Below are 25517 nucleotides of genomic sequence, written 5' to 3'. Positions count from 1 at the left end.
CAGAGTGTTAAATTAAGTGACCAACTAGATCTTAGTAAAGAAGGAGTAAGTGAATAACAAGAGAGCAACTTGAGGCTCATTGAAGAATACAGCAAACTAGTATGAATGAACTAAGGGTACAAACCCTCAACTTAGAATGTAAATTAGAATATATTGGGGAAGATACTTTAAAGGGTTCACTCAATTTAAAAGTCAAATGAGGGGAGAATTACGTTCAAACCAGATGACTGAAAAATCTTCTGTTAAAACTAAACTTGTTTAAGTAGAAAAAAGTTTAAATTATATGGGGCTGTGGAAGATAAAAGTAAATCATTACAAGAGAATTTGAATGCCTCGGGACAGGAACATGCAAAAGAAAAGGGAGAGGCTTGAGATATGGTGGATCAAATTACAGGGCAAGTGGTTATGCAAAATTTTGAGGAGTGAGTAGAAGGAAAAAATTAATACACGAAAGGAAATCTAGGGAAGTAAAGAGGAATTACAAAAGGCTTTTACTGTGGTTGATGAGCTTGCTCCAACAGTAGCACATCTGTGTGACAAACATATGTGTTAGAAGATTTTGTGATTAGTTATTATGTTCAGAAGGACCGCTTACCCAAACCCGCCTCCTACATCATACTTACTCGTGTTTCATTTGTGTGCTTCTTTCTTAGCAAAAATATTTACTGTATTTGATGTAATTTGTCTTTACATCTGAATGAGAGGTTAAAGTTTGCCCGTCACCAACTACAACTATAGTGAATTTCTTTTGTGTTGCAGAAACATTCATTTGTAGTAGTTACACTGTCACCGAATATTTAGGCCTTTTTAATGAACAAAGTTGCCTTATTGTTCACTACAGTATGTGTATTCCTTTGGGCAACCACACTACCCCGGACATTTTGTCTGTGACAAGGACTATCAATGTGAAAAACATTGTGAGGTTTGTAACTGGTAGCTATATATATATATATATATATATATATATATATATATATAATTATGTCCTCTTTGTTAGAATTTTGTTAATTACGTTGCAAAAGAACTCCAAATAATGATCTAAAGTGAATGGAAGTTTTACTGCAACGTTCTTTAAATCACTTTGGTAACCCAAGATATACCCTGCTGGCAGGAAGCAAAGAGACGCTATGCTTGGTTTCTCATCTCCTTAAGTATGCAATAGTCTTTGGCTGCCTAGTGTAGGTGAAGAATACAGCGCGTTTCGTCACAGGGTTATTTGGTAACCGTGACAGCGTTACGGAGATGTTTAGCAAACTCAAGTGGCAGACTCTGCAAGAGAGGCGCTCTGCATCGCCGTGTAGCTTGCTCGCCAGGTTTCGAGAGGGTACGTTTCTGGATGAGTTCGCACAGAGGCTTTCAGACAGTCGTTCTTCCCGCGAACCATACGAGACTGGAACAGAAAAGGGAGGTAATGACAGTGGCACGTAAAGTGCCCTCCGACACACACCGTTGGGTAGCTTGTGGAGTATGAATGTAGATGTAGATGTATCTCTATAGGCTTTTCTCTGGAGGACTAGCAGACGGGCCAGTCAGGTTTCGTTATGCAAGAGTTCACAGGAAGAGAGCCCATGCTGTCTGCACAAACAAAGACATTATATGTTCAGCATTCTTTGCTCCTGCAAGCTCATCTAGAGTGTCATTGCTTGTACTTGTAAGATTATTTGTACCATCTGGATAGTCCTTCCATGTTGTAACACATTGGAATTTATGATGAGACAGTTGGTAGCAAGCGAAGCTAGAAGTAATAATTCGTCGAAGAGTTTTCATGTATACATCTTCATCTGAAGAGAGAAGTTTTGTATCACGTACAAGAATCAACATCGATATTAAATTGATTCATTCTTGTGTAGTCCAAGGCGGACATTAACATGCAATTACAGGAATTGTTGATTGTTGTGAAGGCAACAGATGTCTGTGAGTAATCATGACATGTGCAAGTAGATGCTCTTAGGAGAGGATATGAGGAGGGCTGACAAAAACAGTGCAGTACTCTGAGCAACTATTTTATTGCCCTGATTTTCATATTCTATGGCATTGTTCTCCATATGGTCTGTAGAGAGATGACTGGAATCTTGATACTGCTATTTCTTATTGGATTATAGAATTGTAACATACACTCATTCTTACGTTCTCTTCATTTGTTTCCTACCCATAGTTACTTACGAATTTTATACTGCTTTCATGAATTGTTCCCATACTTCCTTATATACTTACTTAAATCTCAGATGAAGTCACCATATACTATTAAGTAGACTTTAAATTTAGCAGAATCGATATTCACACAAGTCGCATCGGTGGCAACATTTATCAATTCTTTACACGTGGCTTAGATTTAGTACAAGGTAAGTAAGCGTTGCTGAAGACTTCGAGACTTCCTACCTTCCGTGGCCTACATCCGTGCAAGTCGGAAACTTCACAAGCTGTTGACGTTTAACAGATTATTGTAGTTGATGCAAATGTATGTCAGTGTAAGTTTAGGACTGTCTTAATGTTTTTGCAGTGTACGCAAAGTTCTATCTCTGTATTATAATTTTATATTTTCCTGTTCTTACAGTAATGTCAAATAAAGGCAACAGACGTCTGTGAGTAACCATGACATGTGCAAGTAGATACTCTTAGGAGAGGATATGAGGAGGGCTGACAAAAACAGTGCAGTACTCTGAGCAACTATTTTATTAAAAATCAATATAACTTCTGTTATTCAGACTTTAGTTTACAAGCGTTTATATATTAGTCTCCTTTACAATAACAGTAGCATTTTCTACTATACTGATGCAACATTAGCAAATATTCCAGGCACATCTGCGGCTGGGAAAAGTTAACCGCACTGTATGACTTACATGTCACTAATTATACATATACTCCAGCGGAATGTCAGATATTTCGGCATTCATTCACATGCGCCATTCATGTTAGAGAATGGTTCTTCGAAGAACCAGCGTGAAGGACAAGCGAACAAACTGATTGACATACAGCTTCCCACTACGAAGTACACAGAATTAAACGACAGTTGTCTGGCTCATCACACATTTACCTCAAATCAACTCACTCACCTAAATGTACACTCGCATGTTACAAATATAACTCTTCTGAATTAATCACATTTTACGTTTCAGATCTGATATGCTTCCACACAAAAACATACACACATTCCAGCTCTCGTTTTGTTGTAATGCATAATATACAGCAAATTAAGCTTAACTGGTATGACAAGGACATATCAAGATATGTGATCATACTAGAACTCAACAAACACCAGCGTCTTCTGACAAACAGCTGCTTCTTTATTTAAAACTATACCTACGAATATCCAGTTATGTACCTGAGTTCACAGTAACTGATACAATATGCTATAAAAAATAACGTTACACACGGTAATTAATGTACTCGAAACTAAGCTAAGAATTTTACACGGGAGTAACATCAGTTGTTATTCGCCAAGTATGGCAAAGTAAACCATACGTAACTCATTTTATCTGCGGTTGTGAACTAAACGTAAATTAATTGCTTTGTGTTGTAAACACGAGCTGATGATTGTTGAACAAATCTCGTCCTACAGATTTCTATTTTTTCCACCATAAGAAACACACAACGTTTTTCAAAAGCAGTACATGAAGACCAGATCACGGAAGAATATTGTGATATGTATTTTCTTATTATTGTACATCACATGTAACACTGTAAGCGATTCCATTAACATTTGTGAAAGCATTTTCAAGCAAATTTCTTCATTTTTGTTGTCCTATCTTCGAGATATTCTATTACCACTGTCTCAGATTGTTTCTTCTACACCTTAAGAAGACAACTGTTCCTTACAGTCACTTTTACAGTCCATTAAACTTAACTTTGGGAAAGAGTTCCACTTCCAACCGCCACAATCAATTTTTGGTTACACTTAGTGTATACCGCAACAAACACTTTTATTATATTTTGCTTACAAAATTTATACATGTTATCAGTGTTAAAGGAATCGCAGCTTACCTTTCAAAGCCTAAAAAGCTTCCATGTACAAACTATTTACACGATGTCTCTGCCAGGAGCTCAACGGTTTTCTACAACACAAGGACCACAGTGGTCTCTTAGTTGGTTATCCACTGAAACTCCTGCTGCATAATTATTCAGTGATGTTTCCAACTGTTTGCTGAAACAAAAGACATTGTTTTACTTTATTACGTAGTTACATACACGTGGCTAAAATTTTTGTAATTTGATTTACTAATGTTACATTTTATAAGTTAAGTGTGCTACTTCTCTCACCTTTATAATACACTTCACGATACATGCTTGGACAGTACTTCCCGGACTGAAAAGAGAAACCGTGCATGAGACCAAACTCTTTAAATGGGCGTTAAATATTAAATTAACAGTAATTTGACATTATTTAATTTCTAGTACCCTATCCGTCTGACTGCAGACCAAGTTCGTATTCATATTTCATCTTATATTTGAACACTGTAAATAATTACATTGGTCAATAGGTAGTGCTACACATTTAGCGTAAAAGAACACTTTGGTTTAACGACTTTTGCAACAATTGTTAAAAATGGTTAATACAAGACAGTATATAGTGTGTGTGGGTTGATATTTATCATCTTTCTCAACAGCAGATGTAGGATTAACCAGCTTTGATATATTGCAGGAGAAGAGCTCATCTAAAATTCTCCACATGTTGCAAACTTCAGGATTAATTACCTGTCCATTCCTTGAGGACAGCTACTCATATTCGATTTGGGAGTCTGTTACATTGTTTTCAGTTGCAAGGAAACTAGCAGAGAATCTACTTAATCTGTCTTTCGAAATTAGCTCTTGTTAGACTCTGAGGTGACGAAAATCATGGGCTACTCCTAATATCGTGTCATACCTCCTTCCTCCAGACGTAGTGCAGTAGCTCGACATGATATGAACTCATCAAGTCGCTGGAAGTCTGCTGCGGAAATACCGAGCCATGCTGCCTCCATAGCCACCCACAATTGCGAATGTGTTGCCGTGTAGGTTTTCAGCACGCACTGACTTCTCGATTAATTCCCATAAACGTTCGATGGAATTTTATGTTGGGCGATCTGTGTGGCCAAGCTATCCGGTATAATTGTCTAGAACGTTCTTTAAACCAATATCGAACACCTATGGCCCGATGCATTGCCACTAACAAACATTCCATCGCTGTTTCTGTACATGAGGTCTATTAATCACTGCAAATGGTCTCCACGAAGCCGAAAATAACCATTTCCCGTCATTGATCCGTTTAGTTGGACAAGAGGACTCAGTCCATTCCATGTAAACAAAGACCACTTCTTTAGGAAGCCACCACCTGCTTGCAAAGTGCATTGTTGACAACATGAGTCCATCCCTTTGTGGGGTCTGCACCACTCTCTACCCATTCCATCAGCTCTTGCCAACCGAAATCGGAACTTCTCTGACCAGGCAATGGCTTTCCGGCCGTCAAGGATGCAACCGGTATGACCACGAGCCAAGGAGAGGCACTGTATTCGATGTCATGCTGTTAACAATAGCACTCGCGTCGGTCGTCTCTTGCCATAGCCAATTAACACCAAAATCCGCCTCGCTGTCCTAACGGATAATTTCTGTGATTATTGCCTGCAGTTTTGCTTGTATCTCAGTGCTCACAAGCCTACGCAAACGTTACTGCACTCGGTCGTTAAGTGGAGGAGGTTGGTCACTGTCTTGCCCTTAGTGAGATGTAAGCCAGAAATTTAGCACTCTCAGCACACTCTTGAAAATGGTTCAAATGGCTCTGAGCACTTTGGGACTCAACTGCCGTGGTCATCAGTCCCCTAGAACTTAGAACTACTTAAACCTAACTAACCTAAGGACATCACACACATCCATGCCCAAGGCAGGATTCGAACCTGCGACCGTAGCAGTCGCACGGTTCCGGACTGCGCGCCTAGAACCGCTCGGCCACCGCGGCCGGTGGCACACTCTTGACACTGAGGATTTCGGGATGTGGCATTTCAGAAACTGAATGTCCCATGTGCCTATCTCCAGTTTACATTCCGTGTTCAGTGTCTGTTAATTCTTGTTGTGTGGCCATAATTACGTCGACAACCTTGGCACATGAAAAACCTGGGTAGAAATGACAGCGCCGCCAGTGCACTGACCTTTTGTACCCTGTGTATGAGATACATTGCCGTCTGTATGCGTACACATCGCTATCGAACAACTTTTGTCACCTCAGTGTATGTTCTCACTACTCTATTTCCGTGTCATACAAATTGCTGTGTATTATCTATCTCTCTATCTACTGTCAGTTGAATAATCTATCTTCCTTTAACTTCTCCCCCATCTTTTGCTTTTGTGATTTACATTTTCATTTGGCCGAAATAAATAAGCCGTAAATATGTAATTCACTCTCATAGAACTTTATGTACACTAAAACCAAGAGATGTAAATCAGAACGGAAGATCACAAGTGAGAAGATTCTTGTTAGCTGTAGATTTACTAACATTGTGGCTGATTTTGCATGTAGGCATGATTAACAGATAAGAGGAGGTTATAGGGCAAGTCAGAGATAGATGTATTTATAGCGTACAGAAACAAAAATGCAACATTAGCTGAACAACCTAAAGGAGAGAGAAATCAAACTATGTAACCCATGTGGCGTCTCTAATGGATATCATACTTATGAACTCGAGGAATTTTTATTTTTTTCTCGGAAGCTATTGTATGAGCTGCAAGAATATCTTTTACTATTTATTATATGCTGCAGGAATAATTATTGACATTTCTGTGGTGAATTTGGCAACAATACTGACTGTAGTTAAAGGCAGACATTAGGCAACGCATTTTCATCGAACTGGCCAAATTGAAAAATTGTTATAGGTTTCTGCCTAAGATCACATACCTTCGTTATGTCATAAGAAAAGATCACATTTCAACAGATGATACCTTGGTTATGAAGGAATAGAGAGATTCATGTTGAGTTTAAGTTATTTAGCATCATACTTTTTTCAGTATGATCTTGGTAATATGCTCAGGACATTTCTCTACTGAAGAAGGCACCATCGTCAAGGTAGGTTACTACCAGACGGGCTGAGTAGAAAAATTAAGTTTTGTGTATGTAGATAATAATGATGCATGCGGTTCCTTTTAGACTAAGTGCAAGCCAATATCAAGTTCTAGATAGGTCTGTCACAGCACCAGACTGCCCTTGGGGTCTAGAAGAAGAAATATGTCATGTCCTGTTTCATTGAAAATAATATGAAATGCAAACAGATAGTCTCGTTAAAAAAACTGCATATTGTGCCCTGTATGTATGCTACCTGCAAAGCCAATGACGTTACTGGATAAGAAAAGCTTCCTTATGTATCGAGAAATATACCAGTAGGTGAACCATATTGGTTTGAACGTGCAGTTATATGACTATTGAACATGTTCTGTCTATGTGTAGTTACAGCTTCATGAAAAATGTATGTATATAACTAATGTCAAGAGCAGGCTGTCTGTAATTTGTGTGTCCGTGTGTGTGTGTGTGTGTCTATGTGTATGTGTGTGTGTGTGTGTGTGTGTGTGTGTGTGTGTGTGTCTGTTTGTGTGAACGAGTGAAAGGAAAGACGAGAGGGAGGAGAGAAATAAATTTTTTTGCCTATGACGTCACATTACTTCCAATGTAAATTACGCTATTGGTTGAAGTATCGACAAATGTACAAGCCAAAGACAAATTAAGAATAGAACAATAACCCGCCCAGATACGTCTACAGAGAGGAGCTGGAAACGCAGTTAGATCCTCATGGTACTCAAGGTCAGAAAATAACTTCCACCATTTCGTGTAACTGGTTTTACGAAAGCAAGTCATTTTCCTAAGAGACTACAGTAAGCTGAAACACTAAGCCCCCCCCCCCCCCCCCCAGCAGTGCTACTGGCTTGACATCTGAAGATACGAAGCGTGCTAAACTACAGTGATATTTCTAAGTAATGGTAGGTTGCATATATAACTACTGCCACGAAGAGCTCTTGCACCGTGATAAGGAATGTCAGGTGATTGCGCGCAATCTCCATTGTTCTTCTGTCTTTACCTAAGGGGAAACATAGGATAACCAGAAGATGACTTATTATCCTCCTTCAGATCAAATTAGCATTTTTATGTACAATTGTTAGCCTTAACTTTTATGTTATTCGATATTAGCTACTATTATTTGTTATTATCTCTTATGAGGTGTTATTCAGACTGTAAAACTGTACACTGTGCACTACACATGTAGGTAGATATTGGTTGAGCAGTATGAACTTAGAAAGCCCATACAATCTCTAAATCAATAAAAAGAAATTGAGGGAGTAAGCAAGGCACTTAACAGTTTTAAGTGCTGGGAATTTAGGAATGTAGCTGTTGTTAAAGCAGAACCTATTCGTTGTAATCTCTGTGGAAATTATGTTTTACCGTGCACGTCACATAAATTTGTTACACTTCACATATATGAAATCTACTAGGCCAGTTCTGTTCAATGATTTATCACACGAAACGTAATTGTCATCCGTAATTGATAGCACTTAATTCACATTTACATTTGTGGAAATTACATCACCAAGAAATCTAGAGGTCTGTTATGAACTGTCATATTGTGAAACAGAAGAATGTGAGCTTGTAAATGTAAATACAATAATTTGTTAGGTCAAGATTAGCTGATTATTACATTTGCATGACCAGATTTGTCAATTTATTGAGATCTTCGCTTGTGATACTTAAACCACTAAATGTTTTCTCATATAGGAGAACATCGCGCACTCTGAACATCGCGAAATCGTATAAAATGTGTTTCGTGATGTTCAAAGAGCATAATTTGAACTTTATGTATTATTTCTTTCTTTACTCGTCTTTCTTTATGGTTCTGCGATTCGTACTTCACCTATCCTATTAATTTTCAACATCCTTTTTAACCATACAATTAAAAAAGATGTTATTTCTTCACTTTCTGATTTCCGATGGTTCTACTCTTACACACGTACAACTCTGTTAGTGGTTTCATAATCTCACCTGAAGAAGATAGTAAATTACTGAAACCAGTAATGTGAGTGTTGCAGTAATTCGGTGGTCTTGTTTTACAGGTTGACTCACCTAACACATACATTTCGGACATGGAACACGCTATCGACAGGTTGCTTTCACAGGCTCTGCGTGCTGTGACGTGTAATTGCAGCCAATACAAAAGTTTTGGGATGCTTACGGAATTGTAGATGCTCAGAGCAGTTACCAACTTTAAATGGGACAATATCTATTGACAGTAAAATCCTAAAATTAGCATAATTGAGAATATCAGTGGTGTTTGTGCAGGAAGCCAGTGCAAGTAGTTCACGAGTTATCGTATTGAGAACTGTGTAAACACAGACCGCTATTTTTCCATTTTACTGCCTGGGTGCTAAGCGGCGACACAATGTCTGTTTACACTATGTTGGTATGCTATGACTGCACTGCGACGGTGCTGTCAGTTATTGTGTGATAATGTACGGCGAGAGATAACCGAAGTGATATTGAGACAGTTATCTGTGAATGTCTTTAAAGAATTTAGTACAAGTGTTAGTGTAACGTCTGAAATACGCAACCGAACGAAACGTGTGATTGGAGAGGAGGGTGAAAGTAACGTTCTCGCTGTTGCAGCAGAAAAGTAGCAAAGTAAATCTCGTGTAATTGCACGAGGAAACGGCATGATTCAGGCATTTGTACATAATAAGCGTTCTCCACCATCGTAAGTTCCATTCTTATCACATCTGTTTCCATCAAGTGCTGCATGGAAATGATTATGGGCATGTACTTTGGCCATCGCGATCCCCAGATCTCACGCCACTGGATGTTGTTCTACCGGGAAAGCTGGCAGACACTAAGTGCAAAGACTTTGATACGAAACGACGAATTATTGTCCCTGCGCAGCAGTCGCCGTTGAAATACTAGGACATTGTACGGCAGAGTGCAAGCTTCTGCTGACAATGGTGGTTTGAAATTATGTAGTTTTGGTATGTAACTTGCTTGTTTCTAAAGTGTATATAGGCTCCACCCGCCCTCCACAGAACGTTATTCCTGGAAGCGACTCCTGTAACCAATAAATTGTACCTGCTGCTAAGTTGAGTTATTTTTTCTTTCTTCTACCTTGATACATAGGATGTATTTATTGAGCGTGTGGACGATTATACATCGCTGCTCCTCTGATGGGAAGGGAAAACTGCAGGAAGTACCTTGTGTTTCGACAGAAAGTAATACAGTTTCAATGTTTCCTATCATGAGATTTTCTACAACTCACGCTACTTGGAAAGTATGGAAACTGATCACGTGTACAGACACTGTTCCATTCTCTGCCGCAGAATAGGTGGCTAGTCGTTCATCATGTACACTATGTGATCGAAAGTATCCGAGCACCCTCATAAACATATGTCTTTCATATTAGGTGCATTTTTCAACCACCTATTGCCAAGTACTCTGTATCAGCGACCTCCGAAGTCATTATACATCGTGAGAGAGCAGAATGGGGCGCTCTGCGGAACTCACGAACTTCGAATGTGGTCAGGTGATTAGGTGCCACTTGTGTCATACGTGTGTACGCGAGATTTCCACACCCCTAAACATCCCTACATCCACTGTTTCCGATGTGATAAAGAAGTGAAAACGCGAAGCGACACTTACAGCACAAAAGACTATAGGCCGACCTCGTCTGTTGACTGACAGAGGCCGCCGACAGTTGAAGAGGGTCGTAATGTGTAATGTGTAATAGGAGACATCTGTCCAGATCATAACACAGGAATTACAAGCTTCATGAGGATCCACTACAAGTACTATGATAGTTAAGCGACAAGTGAGAAAACTTGGATTTCATGGTCGAGCGGCTGCTCACAAGCCACACATCACGCCAGTAAATGTCAAACGACGCCTTGTGTGGTGTAAGAGGCGTAAACGTTGGACTATTGAACAGTTAAAAAACGTTGTGTGGAGTGACGAATCGCGGAACTCAATGTGGCAGTCCAATGGCAGGGTGTGGTTATTGCGAAAGCCAGGTGAACGTAATCTGCCAGCGTGTGTCGTGCCAACAGTAAAATTCAGAGGCCGTGGTGTTATGGTGTGGTCGTGTTTTTCATGGAGGGGTCTTGCAGCCTTTGTTGTTTAGCGAAGCACTATCATAGCACAGGCTTACAATGATGTTTTAAGCACCCTCTTGCTTCCCACTCTTGAAGAGCAATTCGCGGATGGCGGCTGCATCTTTCAACACCATCGAGCACCTGTTCATAATGCACAGCCTGTGGTTACACGACAATAACATGCCTATAATGGACTGAACTGCACAGAGTCCTGACCTGAATTGTGTAGAACACCTTGAGGTTGTTTTGGAACGCCCACTTCGTGCCAGGCCCAACCGACCAACATCGATACCTCACCTCAGTGCATGACTCCGTACAGAATGGGTTGCCATTCCCCAAGAAACCCTCCAGCATCTGATTGAACGTATGCCTGCGAGAGTGGAAGCTGTCATCAAGGCTAAAGGTGGGCCAACACCATATTAAATTCCAGCATTACCGATGGAGGGCGCCACGAGCCTGTAAATCATTTTCAGCCAGGTATCCGGATACTTCTGATCACGTAGTGTATGTTAGTTTACTAAGAAAGAATTTTTCTAAGATAAGCCACCGAAACTAAAAGGTCTTGAAGCGAAATATTTCCATTAAACTGGTGGATTTGACACACTGAAGTCAGAATCGTCTTATTACTCCATATTTTGTCACCTTGACGATGATGCACCGTACAGTCCAGGCTATTTCGTGGTTTCTGGACAAAGGAACACAATGCAACAACATCCGAGCATAGCAGAACGGTCCATGCACTGCAGAGCCCAAAATCAGATTCTTCTATGATATGAGCCTGTAGTTCATTTTAGAGCCAACACTGTGGACGAAACCGTGAAGTCTGTTAAGGCCATATGTACATGATCGCAGTTATCGAGTACTGTGATTACAGCGCATGATTTTGCATCTATGTTCGTCATAGAGTAGGAGTTTCTGTAGAGCGATGATTCAAACTTTTAGGAGTTTCGACTTCTACATACATTTATCTCTATATACATTGTTCTTCTGACATAGGAAATTTAACAGTTTCTACAGTAATACATTGCTTTCTGCATCCATTACAGCAAAAATTTCCAACAGTTCTTAATCCAATGGATAAATCAATAAATAACAACAGGACAAAGACGTGTTGTCTTACAGTTTCATTCTTGGCGCAAAATATAAACAGATTTAAACTGAATCAAATGTTAGTTCTGATGTGTTGATCCTATTCGTGCTACATACACTCATATTCTATAAAAACAGAGCACTTTCAACGACTAGACACAGGAAGTTCATATTCACGGGGCATGTATATAATGATAATCACTTCCGCAACCGCAGTTCAGCATATGACCTCTGGTGCCTAGCAGGAACAGGATCCGCGATGGGGCATAACAACTTGTTCCATGCGTGATGGCATCGACACGTACCTATAAGGTGTGAGTGGCGTCATGTGGTATAGCCATCCATGCTGGATTCACTTCGTTCCAAAATACACCTGTGGTGATTGGCATGGGTTCACTGTACAGCACCCGTCATTTCACCATAGCCAACACCTTTAAGGTTGGCGACAAGTCTGCTGATCTGGTGGTCCAGGGCAAAAGGCTGACATCCTGCGACAATAAGAAGGCACGAGTCTATGCGGAAAAATGTGGTCGAGCGCTAACTTGCTGAGAAATGGCGTCCAGTAAGTCTTGCAAAAAGAGTATGGCTAAAGTTCGCACTATGTCATTCACATAGGTCACACTGGTCACAGTGCTCTGGACACACACCAACTGTCATTTATGGTTGCACTCAATATCACCTCACAGCGTATGGCATTGGGTTCGTGCTGTTAGTTCCTTTGCGAATGCAGTCACTGTCTGCGTTAACTATAATGTAGCTATCATTTTCAAACACACAGGACCTGTATTCCTCCGAAAACACTATCCAATACCATTCCTGTCCCCAGTGACGTCGCTCCATACACCGTTTTCGTCCAGCATGTTTCTGCACACTCGTCGTAGGCAGAGTAGTGGACGACACGTGTAACGCATGCCATAATAAACGGCGACGAACCGTCACCCGTGATAGTGTATGATGTGTTACACTCTTCCACTGTTGCGCCAGAGCCGGGGAAGACGTAGTACTGTCCTGCAATGCCAATCGGTGCCGAGGTGCCGATCTTCACGGGGGGTTGTCTGGGTGGTACGACGTGAGCCATGTAGTCATGTTCTGTGACTTCTGGTGAACAATACTGTACACACCCGTTCGTCCCACGCGAGATGCAATTTCTCGGAAGGATGCATCACATGCTCTCATGCCGTTGACGTGCCCTCCTTCAAGCTCAGTGATGTGACTGTACGGTTCACGCATACGTCTGCGAGGCATCCTGCAATTCTTCGCAAGAATCTCGGTTTATAGCGACAACGAAAGTCGCAGACAATTTTTACCGGTAGGTGGCGTGGAGTAGCGATATCGAAGTTGGCTTTGCACCCTCTGACCGACATGGCTTGTATGCTTATCATTTCTGCAAAACATATTAATATGCATGTCCTGTGAACATGAACGTCCTATCTCTAATCGTTCCAGACATTTTATTTTTTATGAACATGAATATATATATATATATATATATATATATATATATATATATATATATATATATATATATATATATATATATACTGCCTACAGAGGTTTCTAATTCACTCAAGATTTATTTTTCCAAAAGTGTAAATGGAGTACATTAAATAATTGTGTTTATAATACATGGCACTAGCAGTTATGAGGTAACCGGTGTCGACACATATTGAAACACCCATACTTTTTTGGAAATTTGTGGTAAGGTCTTATGGGACCAAACTACTTAGGTCATCGGTCGGTAAGTCTACACACTACTTAATCTATATTAAACTAACTTACGCTATGCACAACACACACACACGCCCGAGGGAGGACTTGTGCCTCCAGCGAGGGGAACTGCACGGACCGTGACAAGACGCCTCCTACCGCACGCCGGCCGCTGTGGCCGAGCGCTTCTGGCGTTTCAGTCCGGAACCGCGCGGCTGCTACTGTCGCAGGTTCGAATCCTGCCTTGGGCATGGATGTGTGTGATGTCCTTAGGTTAGTTAGGTTTAAGTTGTTCTAAGTTCTAGGGGACTGCTGATCTCCGCTGTTAAGTCCCATAGTGCTTAGAGCCATTAGATTTTTTTTTTTTTGATCGATTGGTCCCCCGCTCGGCGAAACACCCATATTAGTACGTAGTGTATCTATCCATGGCCGGCAAGCAAGGCGGGCACTTACTCTGGCAGTAGGTCGATCGTACAATATCTAATACTGTCCTGGGATACATTACGCCACGCCTGCTCGACCTGTTCATGTAGCTCTGTAAGAGTTGTTGGCTGGGATATGGCACGAGTCATTTCTCTTCCCATGGTGTAAAGAACATGCACGATTGGAGACAAGTCCAGAAATCTAGTACTGTGGTATGAATGGGACAGTGCTGAAATGGTTTAAATCATATGCTCGATTGGAGACAAGTCCGTAGATCAAGTACTGTGGTATGAATGGCTAGGAGCTCAAATTGTTTAAATCATACCTAACTGGAAGAGTGCAGAAAGTTGAAATAAACAGTTCACATAATATGCAAATAACTGGTGATTTCTCAAACTGGGGAATAATCAAGAATGGGGTACCGCAAGGTTCGGTCTTGGGTCCTTTGCTGTTCTTAATATATATTAATGACTTGCCATTCTATATTCTTCGAAGATGCAAAGCTGGTACTTTTTGCCGATGATACAAGTATAGCTGTCACATCCAACAGACGAGAATTAACTGCTGAAATTGTAAGCGAGGTTTTTCAGAAATCATTAAGTGGTTCTCTGCAAATGCGCTCTCATTAAACTGTGACAAAACACAGTATATACAGTTCCACACAGTAAATGGAGTGACACCATTAATACATATAGACTTCGATCAGGAATCGGTAGCTAAGGTTGAATATTCAAAATTTCTAGGTGTATGCATTGATGAGGAGTTGAAATCGGTAAAAGACACTGAGGATCTGCTGAAACGCTTGAGTTCAGCTACTTATGCTATTAGGGTCATTGCAAATTTTGGAGTTATACATCTGAGTAAATTAGCTTACCACGCCTATTTCCATTCTCTGCTTTCGCATGGCATCATATTCTGGGGTAACTCATCACTGAGTAAAAGAGCATTCATTGCACAAAAGCGTGTAATCAGAATAATTGCTGGAGCTCATCCAAGACAAGCCTGCAGACACTTATTTAAAGAGCTAGAGATCTTCACTGTAGTCTCATAATATATATATTCACTTATGAAATTTGTTATTAACAATCGGAGCGAATTCAAAGTAATAGCAGTGTTCATGGCTAGAACACTAGGAGAAAGGATGATCTTCACTACTCAAGGTTAAATCTAACTTTTGCTCAGAAGGGGGTAAATTATGCTGCCACAAAAGTCTTTGGGCACTTATCTAATAGCATCAAAAGTCTGACAGATAGCCATATGGCATTTAAAAAGAAATTAGAATACTTACTTAACAGCAACTCCTTCTACTCATTAGATGAATTTTTGGATGTCGTAAGTGGGTAATTTCCCCAACACCAACAAAAAATTAAATTAAAAAAATTGAGTGTCATGTAATATTTTGTGTAATGTAATATATTGTATAGACACCTGTTGTTAACCTGACACGTTGCACATCTTTACGAAGTGTCTTAGTCATGATCGATGGAACAAATACAAACCTTATCTAATCAAGCTCGTCAGAGAAGATGCTTCACGTCCTGGAGAGCACGTAGAGGTTCACAGGCACTGTGTGGGGGAGCATTATTCTGTCGGAACTACACATGACCTTCCTGTCCCAAGAACGGCAAACGAATTGGCCTAACAACATTCTGACAATACCTAGAGCTGGTTAGCGTCCCCTGCAGGAACATTAAAGGTGAACGAGAGTTGTTGATTATCACTCCTCAGACCATAAGACCTGGGATGGGGCCAGCGCGTCTTGGACGGATGCACTCTACGATACAGCGTTCACCACGTCTACGCCGTACGCATTGACATCCATCACTTGTGTGCCGGCGGAAGCTGCTTTCACCCTCACTATCACGGCTTGCCAGTCCACCTGCCAAGCGATCCTCTGACGGCAACAGGCGAACCGTGCACGTAAATGCTGTGGTGTGAGTGGAAGACGGCATACAAATGTCTCAATGCCAATAATCGGTTAGCAACGGCTCATGCTGTCTGGAGCCACAAGCCCTCTTACCTGTACTGTGTAGCGATACGTTCTTCCACTGCTGGCCTCAGAATATGACGATCCTGGAGGGCGACTGTGCTTAGTGGACGTCCAAAACTTCATCTACAAGTGTGAGAATTTCCACGCGACCACTGGTAGCAGCATCGTTGCAATACTGATGCAGTACGTCCACCTTGAGTAAAATTTCTCCGAAAGGACCATCCCTCGACTCGTAAAGCAACAGTGTATCCCGTTTGAAACTCGTTGACTTGGCTGTAGGAAGCACTAGTGAGTCTCCATAGCATGATTGCTTGCAGGCTTCACGCGTTTGCATCACCCTGTGGCTGTGAGTATTCCCTATTAAGAGCAGACACAGATGGCATTTTGGTAGCTATGCCACTACCCTGGTTATTGGCGGACAATGTTGAAACCATTCACTATTCTACAGGTCACATAAGCCATCATCGGATCAAAATCGACGTCGTCTTTCCAGGTGTTCTGTTTTCCTTTTCCGTCACTGCATATTGCCACTCTGTGATTTATACGCACGACCCTTTTCCATGTACGCATGCCTTTGCCGCAACAACTTGCACTGCATGTGGCAAAAGGCAGTACAAACGAACTCTAAGGGCAGTATCTCATATACCTAATCTCTAACTTTAAGCTGACGATTCAAACTCATATTTGAATAATATTACCAGAACAGTTGTGGGGCACTACGCGACAGAGCTTGGTATAATAAAACAAAGGGACCTACTGGAGGTACACAACCTTTGCCATTCGGTTACATATATCCTCCGAGCGTGGATTCATTCAGGCCTTCATTTATACAGGGTGTTACAAAAAGGTACGGCCAAACTTTCAGGAAACATTCCTCACACACAAAGAAAGAAAATATGTTATGTGAACGTGTGTCCGGAAACGCTTACTTTCCATGCTAGAGCTCATTTTGTTACTTCTCTTCAAATCACATTAATCATGGAATGGAAACACAAAGCAACAGAACGTATCAGCGTGACTTCAAACACTATGTTACAGGAAATGTTCAAAATGTCCTCCGTTAGCGAGGATACATGTATCCACCCTCCGTCGCATGGAATCCCTGATGCGCTGATGCAGCCCTAGATAATGGTGTATTGTATCACAGCCGTCCACAATACGAGCACGAAGAGTCTCTACATTTGGTACCGGGGTTGCGTAGACAAAAGCTTTCAAATGCCCCCATAAATGAAAGTCAAGAGGGTTGAGGTCAGCAGAGCGTGGAGGCCATGGAATTGGTCCGCCTCTACCAATCCGTCGGTCACCGAATCTGTTGTTGAGAAGCGTACGAACACTTCGACTGAAATGGGCAGGAGCTCCTTCGTGCATGAACGACATGTTGTGTCGTAAAGGCACATGTCCTAGGAGCACAGGTAGAGTACCCCGTACGAAATCATGATAACGTGCTCCACTGAGCGTAGATGGGAGAACATGGGGCCAATGAAGACATCACCAACAATGCCTGCTCAAATGTTGACAGAAAATCTGTGTTGATGACGTGACTGGACAATTGCGTGCGGATTCTCGTCAGCCCACACATGTTGATTGTGAAAATTTACAATTTGATCACGTTGGAATGAAGCCTCATCCGTAAAGAGAACATTTGCACTGAAATGAGCATTGACACATTGTTGGATGAACCATTTGCAGAAGTGTACCCGTGGAGGCCAATCAGCTGCTGATAGTGCCTGCACACGCTGTACATGGTACGGAAACAACTGGTTCTCCCGTAGCACTCTCCATACAGTGACGTGGTCAACGTTACCTTGTACAGCAGCAACTTCTCTGGCGCTGATATTAGGGTTATCGTCAACTTCACGAAGAATTGTCCATTGCAGACGTCCTCGTCGTTCTAGGTCTTCCCCAGTCGTGAGTCATGGGCTGGAAATTTCCGTGCTCCCTAAGACGCCGATCAATTGCTTCGAACGTCTGTCGGGACACCTTAGTTCTGGAAACCTGTCTCGTTACAAACGTACCGCGCCACGGCTCTTGCCCCGTGCTAATCCATACTTCAAATGGGCATCTGCCAACTTCGCATTTGTAAACATTGCACTGACTGCAAAACCACGTTCGTGATGAACACTAACCTGTTGATGCTACGTACTGATGTGCATGAACCACATGTTGTGTCGTACGTGTAAAGGCACATGTTCTAGCAGCACAGGTAGAGTACCCCGTATGAAATCATGATAACGTGCTCCATTGAGCGTAGATGGAAGGACATGGGTAAGTAATGAGTCGCATGTCAACACAAGCACCGAAGTCAACTTTACATTCCTTGAATTGGGCCAACTGGTGGTGAATCGAGGAAGTACACTACATACTGACGAAACTAAAATGAGCTCTAACATGGAAATTAAGCGTTTCCGGACAATTGTCCATATAACATCTTTTCTTTATTTGTGTGTGAAGAATGTTTCCTGACAGTTTGGGCGTTCCTTTTTGTAACACCCTGTATACACACACAGTGCGTTACGTAAGATGTGGTACCCTTTTATATCGTGAACGGTTACACATATCGAAATGCGTCCACACCTTTCACCCACACTGATACAGTTTCAGATTCGCTTATTTTACGATGATCCTCGTCCTGAGGACCAAAGGCATAAACGACTATTAATGCGATTTACCCGTACCTCTACTGTTGACCTCTGCCATCTGGAATGTCTGATAAGCGACGGCTGTTGAACGACTCAAGACCTGCGACTTTAACGACTTTATGTCCACGTTCTAAAGTAATGCTAACCTACCCATTACCTTGCTGATTGGCATCATCGTTGCTAAGTGTACAGTTCAGAACTCCACCACAGAAAACTGATGGACCGTGCAAGACGACTTGTGCGCCCACATAGTTCTCGGTCTTGATAGTAACATTGTCAATTGCTTTATAGACTGTTAGGCTGGTACACATTCTTCTCCTATAATAAAATGGCATCTTCTGTGTGAGCTGTCGATGCAACTGCACATGCCGCTGCACGAAGACTGACGCCTTCATAACAAACTCATGCCACGTTATTATAGGGGAAGAAGGCGTACCCGACCAACAGTCTGTAAAGCAATAAAGAAACAAAAAAAAGTACTATCGTCAATGATGTCACTCAGTATTATAGGATAATGCGTCATCCTTTGCCACTCAGCTACATATATCCTCTGAACGTGGATTCATTCAGTCCTTCATTTATATACACACACAGTGCACCACATAAGATGGGGTAACCTTTTATTTCGTGAGGAAACGGCCTTGTCACAGTGTATACACCAGTTCCCATGAGATCACCGAAGTTAAGCTCTGTCGGGCGCTGCCAGAACTTGGATGGGTGACCATCCCGCCGCCATGCGCTGTTGTCATTTTTCGGGGTGCACTAAGCCTCGTGATGCCAATTGAGGAGCTACTCGACCGAATAGTAGCGGCTCCGGTCAAAGAAAACCATCGTAACGACCGGGAGAGCGGTGTGCTGACCACACGCCCCTCCTATCAGCATCCTCAACTGAGGATGATACGGCGGTGGGATGGTCCCGATGGGCCCCTTGTGGCCTGAAGACGGAGTGCTATATTTATTTCGTGAACGGTTACATATATCGAAATGCAACTTCCGGCAAATGTGAGAGCGTCGAGGAGCACGTTTTTTGGTTTTTTGTTTTTTTCTTAAAGGTTTTAGCTCTGGTATCAACGCAGACGCCGAGGCAAGCACGTTTTAAAAAATGAAACCATATACTTTTTATAACTACATTCGAAAGGTCTTGAGAAGACAATTTCAGTGGTACATCGTTCCTTAGTTTAGATGTTGAAACCGGCCGTAAAAAATTCGAGAACTTTTCTAGAATTCGGGAGCACGGTGACCAGAATCGACATTAGCGATGCAAACACCACCTAGCAGATCTATGGTGCTACGCTGTGTCAGAATGTCAACACATTTGCCTGTTTACTTGTCTGCACTGCAAGCCCCGTCATTTCTGCTTCAACAAAGAAAAAAGGTTCAAATGGCTCTGAGCACTATGGGACTTTACATCAGAGGTCATCAGTCCCCTAGAACTTAGAACTACTTAAACCTAACTAACCTAAGGACATCACACACATCCATGCCCGAGGCAGGATTCGAACCTGCTACCGCAGCGGTCGCGCGGTTCCAGACTGTAGCGCCTAGAACCGCTCGGCCACGGCGGCCGGCTATGAATATCATACAGAATGTTGTTTGTTTGACCTTCAGCAAGTGAGAGACGACCATTTTTTTTACTCATGTAGTAATCTGTACTAAGAATGCTAATGTAAATTCGCTACATGCACTATCGGGCCACCTAAAATCCACACTGTCTTCGTCAGGTGCAAAGTTGATGGCCGTGGAGAGTAAAAGTATATTGCGTCGCCATAGGAATATGCATTGTGGGACCTTACTTCAGCTCAGGCTTTCTAAATGGATATTCCTACACACACTTTCTGACGAGAATTCTGCCGGTTCTTCTCGATGTGGCACTACTGGATTTTCGACAGTGTGGCATCAACACGACGCTTTCCACCTCACGTTCCGTGTTTCAACGGAAATACTTAAGAGAACATTCCTGGGCGTTTGATAGGACGAAATTCTTCTGTCAAATGACCTGCGGGATCCCTCGATTTGTTTCGTCTCGATTTCTTTCGTTGGCGAGCACTGAAAAATTCAATCTATGACGAAGCTCCAATTACGCAAATTGATATGTCTCGTCATATCGCTAGTGCATGCTCTACCATATCATCCACTGTAATTACATCTGTTCATCGTTCTTTCGAACGGTGATTGCAAGTGTGCCTTTCAGTTCATGGTCAATAGTTTGAACACATGCTTAAATAAAGGGTAAAGGTATTTTTTGGAAGACCAAATTTCTGTTATGTGATTTAGGTGGTTACCAATCTTTGTTAGTAAACTGTTTATTTCATTTAGGTGCTTACAAAATTGCATTGCATGTCAAATAATTCAACAGCGTGTGTTGTACGTAGCTGATAACACTGTCATTACGCATTTGCTTTCAGCATGAAACATTTCGTTTAGAAAGACATTTATTTTGCGGTGTACAGGTGGTCACTAAAGTATTTTTAACGAAATGTTTAGCGCAACTAATGTATCCCAAATGATACAATTTACAGCAGTTTAGGTACAGACAGTTGTCCGATAGATGTATTTTACAGATAAGTCTCATTTTCCTTCTAGCAATTAGATATTGAATAAATTGTTGCTTTTTGCAAGGAGTAAGACCTCTTTAGTTTTGAGGAATGAACAGTCCTTTTCTCTGTTTCAGCTCAGGTAAATCTGAGAGGATATACAATTGTTAAACAGTTTTCCTAAGCTCTTTGTGGTGCTTTAGATTATACCCTATGTAGTATTTCCATACACAATATTCGTAGCTGAACCTGCATCTAGGTGGTAAGGTGGTTCAAGGGGAAGTGAAGATTTATTCTTGTAAGGTAGGCCTACATTACGGTATAAAAAACTACGCAGCCAGGTCCGAGATGCCTGCTTGGCAGTATTTGCGCCGCAAATGCCGTTTCCGGCAACAGTACTTTTTTATTCTAGGACATTTCTCGAATTTTTTTAAAGACAACTTTCAACGCCAACAATAACAAACGCTATAGCACTTCTCAGGACATATCTAATGTAGTTATGAAAAGCTCCATTTAAAAAAAAACTTGTTTAATATCTCGGTTGAAAGCAGCGCTAAAAACATTAATCATACAAAAACATACGTGCCCCTGAGCACTGTGATATTTATGTATGTTCGCAGGTGGCAATATGCAGCCGCCAAGTAATCGTTAAAAATAATGCACTACTAGTTTCGGTCAATGATCATTACGAAGCTTAGCTGGCATAAACGACAGGAAAATTAACATTTGCCGAAAACCGCGTTTCCATATGAGAGAGATAGGTGCGGGGGGGGGGGGGGGGGGAGGGGGGGAGTGAGGGGGAGAGTGAGAGAAGGAGGGAGAGGGAGACAGTTAGATTTGCTTCTAACAATAACGATACTGAAGAGAGACAGGCTGTTAAAGTTACAAGTACTGTAATGTGAAGAATGGAGCCTGAAGGCTCTCAGATGAAGCTAAGCGTGTCGCCACCAGGTACGGGCAACCAGCATTGCCTAGATTGGTAGCCCGATTACGCGCATCGGCAGCGGCCAATCAGACGGCGTGATTACCAGCCATTGTAAAGATAAACTCCGCCGGTTGCTGTCGCAACTGCCCCTTTCGAGCACCGCTAATCTATTGACACAACACTCGAGCTTGTATTTACACTAAACTGAATTGTACTCCTGGCACAGTACCAACATTGATCTATATGCTAATGGGCGGTGACCCTCTCTACACGAGCAACAATGTGTTCGGCGCCTCCCGGCGCCTCTCCGTTCAGTGTTACCTATGGCGGTGAGCTGTAACCTGGAGTGAATCTGGCACAAGCGCTGAAAAAACACCACGCTACTCGTCCGGCGAATTCAAATCAAGCTTCGCGATTAAAAGGTAGCGGAGCCTAATGCAAACAGCACCTCATTACGACTTTGAGCAGGGCTACATGGAAACTATTTATTTTTAGAATTTAAATAAGATAAAACCAAATATTACGTATTCTTCCCACGATTTGAATGTTTAAAACTTTCTTTATTATTATTGGTAGCTTCTCTTTCACTCTCCCGCCAAATTCTTTATTAATTGGTCGCTACGCGTAGTGTAGTTTGACCCCTCTGCCATATCTGTCCTCTAACACTTCGTATCATGATGTATTTTCATTCGTTGTTTTCCCTCAGAGATGTTCAGAGGCCAATTAGAATTGCAACATTTGTGGTGACTGACTAGTAAACTGTTTCGGGGATCAAGAAAATAAGATGTTGCTAATACTGTGCTACAATGATCTCAATCTGATTATATTTTTATGTTGGATGGGACATAATAGGATCCTCCATGGCTCAATTAAGACATTGCAGATCTTTGTTGGGTGGCAGTCTAAGTCAGCGTTTGAATATTTGTTGTTCCGTCCGTATCTTGATTTTAGGTTTAAACACCGATATCCACGAAAGTACGAAAGTAACAAATGCTCCATTAATGCAAGAGGATAGCGTACTTTTGGAAAGTTGGATAAGAGGAGACTCCAAAAATTGAAATGTCTGAATCAGTATGCTGTAGAAGAATGTTGACTCTTAAGTGAAAAGATGTAGGACAACTTTCTGTCAGCTGAACAATCCACAACAGAAGCATTAAAGGATTCATGATGGACGAACTCACTGGTCGTTTCACTGAGTGTGTATTTTCACCCCAGAGAATTTCACATACAAGAACAACTCGATAAGCATGGCCGTACTTGCTGATGAAGAGGAACTTGAAAGAACTATTTTCCGGTTTTAAAATATTGGCTCAGGTAAAAAATTATAACTAACTTTGCGGATCCTTTCAGCAGTCTCTGTATACCGCTTGATTTTGCATAAAATTCGAAAGTTATCCTCCACATCTTTTTTGGTATGTCCAGTCCCTTTTTTGTAATAATATATAGTCTTTTGTATACCTGTTAATGGACAGGACAATTAATCTGCTCCTACGTCTACCCTCTTTAAAGCACCTTATAGTATGTGGCGGAGGGCACTTTGTACAACAGTGATATTTCTCCCCTTTCGAGATTGGAGCGTGGGAAGAACAATTGTTAGTAGGCCTCGGTGTGGGCACGAATATCTCTAAGTTTACATTCATGAGCTTGTCACAAGACATACAAAGGACGAAGAAGTATATTCGTTGAATCTTCTAGGAACACAAGTTCTTTGAAATTTAGCAGCGAACTGCGCCTCACTTGTAATGTCTGCCACAGAAGTTTGGAGAGCAACTGCGAGCCGCTTTCGCGCTTGTTAACTAATCTGTGACAAAACATGCTAGTCTTTTCTGGGTCTTCTCCATACATCACTCAAATCTGACAAGACTACTGAATCATACTCACATAATTCTCGGACGAGAGTCTGTAAACAACCTCTTTCCTGAACAGATTACACTTTCTGAGATTTCTCCAAATCAATCTCAGTCGAGCATCTGCTCCTCCTGCTATTAGTTTTATGTTATCGTTCTGCTTTAAACAGCTTCTTAAGCATTCTCTCAGAAATTTAATGGGTGTAACTGCTTCCAGAGATGTTTGGCTGTTACGTAATCACACAATAACGGGAATATCGGCCTAATTATACGCTGTCGTTTTATTTATTTATGTTGAAGGCCAACTAAAAATTCTTGCACGAAGCGTCAGTTCTGTGGGGATGATCCGAAATTTCACTACAGATTTCTAGCGTTGCAACTCACCTGGGGACAACACAATTGTCCATAGGCTCATGGATGTTCCGGCTTTATCCGTTATATCGTTTGTGAAGAGTAATTGTCCTGTAATACTCGCTGGGGTACACGCGAAAGCAGGCCGCTGTGGCCGAACAGTTCTAGGCACTTCAATCCGGAACCGCGCGAATGCTACGGTCGCAGGTTCGAATCCTGCCTCGGGCACGGCTGTGCGTGATGTCCTTAGGTAAGTTAGGTTTAAGTCGTTCTAAGTTGTAGGGGACCGATGACCTCAGATGATAAGTCCCATAGTGCTCAGAGCCATTTGAACCATACACGCGAAGTTACTTTTACGTTCGAGGATGTCTCTCAGTTAACAATTGATTGTTGTAATATACCTGATATGGATCTCGAAAGAGCGGTATCTTGAAATATTTTTAATGTAGGATTCCAGCCTACATAACCAGTGAAACCTAGATGGCAGAAATCATGCTTCAGATGAGGCTACCACACTTTGAAAATCCCCGTGTAGTCCCACCGCTGATAAGACTTCAGGAATGCCTCGGTACGTTTCTCAAGTGAAACTGTTAAACGGACGACTAAGAGATTCCGACTCGCGCCCAAAGTGTACAGCACAAACTCTTCAACAGAATTATTAAGCTGATGCACATGTTCGTAGCATTTTGGTATTCCATGTTAATATTCTGGTTTCTATGGGCTTATTTATCTGCTGTCATTTTTTTATTCATACTTCACTGTTGCTAACTGAGATTAAATATTAGCATGTAATTTGGAAATAGTGAGTGACGCTGCGGAAGAACGAAAATGGAGTGCCAAGTGGGGAAATCGTCTCATTTCCGACACAGTCATCTGTCTGAGTTGACCAGATGGGTAACAGCAGGGGATGTATGCAGAAGAATTTGCGCCGTGTAT

General features: G+C 41.7%; 1 protein-coding gene across 1 annotated transcript in view; it reads right to left on the bottom strand.

Moving 5' to 3' along the window:
* Positions 1-2655: 2655 nt before the first annotated feature.
* The window catches only part of LOC126355132 (carbonic anhydrase-related protein 10), a 2094013-nt gene continuing 2071151 nt past the window's right edge, over positions 2656-25517 (bottom strand). The window contains exons 10-11 of the mRNA XM_050005316.1: positions 4258-4303; positions 2656-4141 (exon numbers count right to left, since the gene is read on the bottom strand). Coding sequence (XP_049861273.1) covers positions 4119-4141; positions 4258-4303 — 69 coding nt within the window. The 3' untranslated portion in view covers positions 2656-4118. The remainder of the gene's footprint in view (positions 4142-4257; positions 4304-25517) is intronic.

Source organism: Schistocerca gregaria, chromosome 3, assembly GCF_023897955.1.
Source record: "Schistocerca gregaria isolate iqSchGreg1 chromosome 3, iqSchGreg1.2, whole genome shotgun sequence".
NCBI classification, from domain to species: domain Eukaryota; kingdom Metazoa; phylum Arthropoda; class Insecta; order Orthoptera; family Acrididae; genus Schistocerca; species Schistocerca gregaria.
Note: the sequence above shows the minus strand (reverse complement) of the source record. Positions and strands in the feature narration are given on the sequence as shown.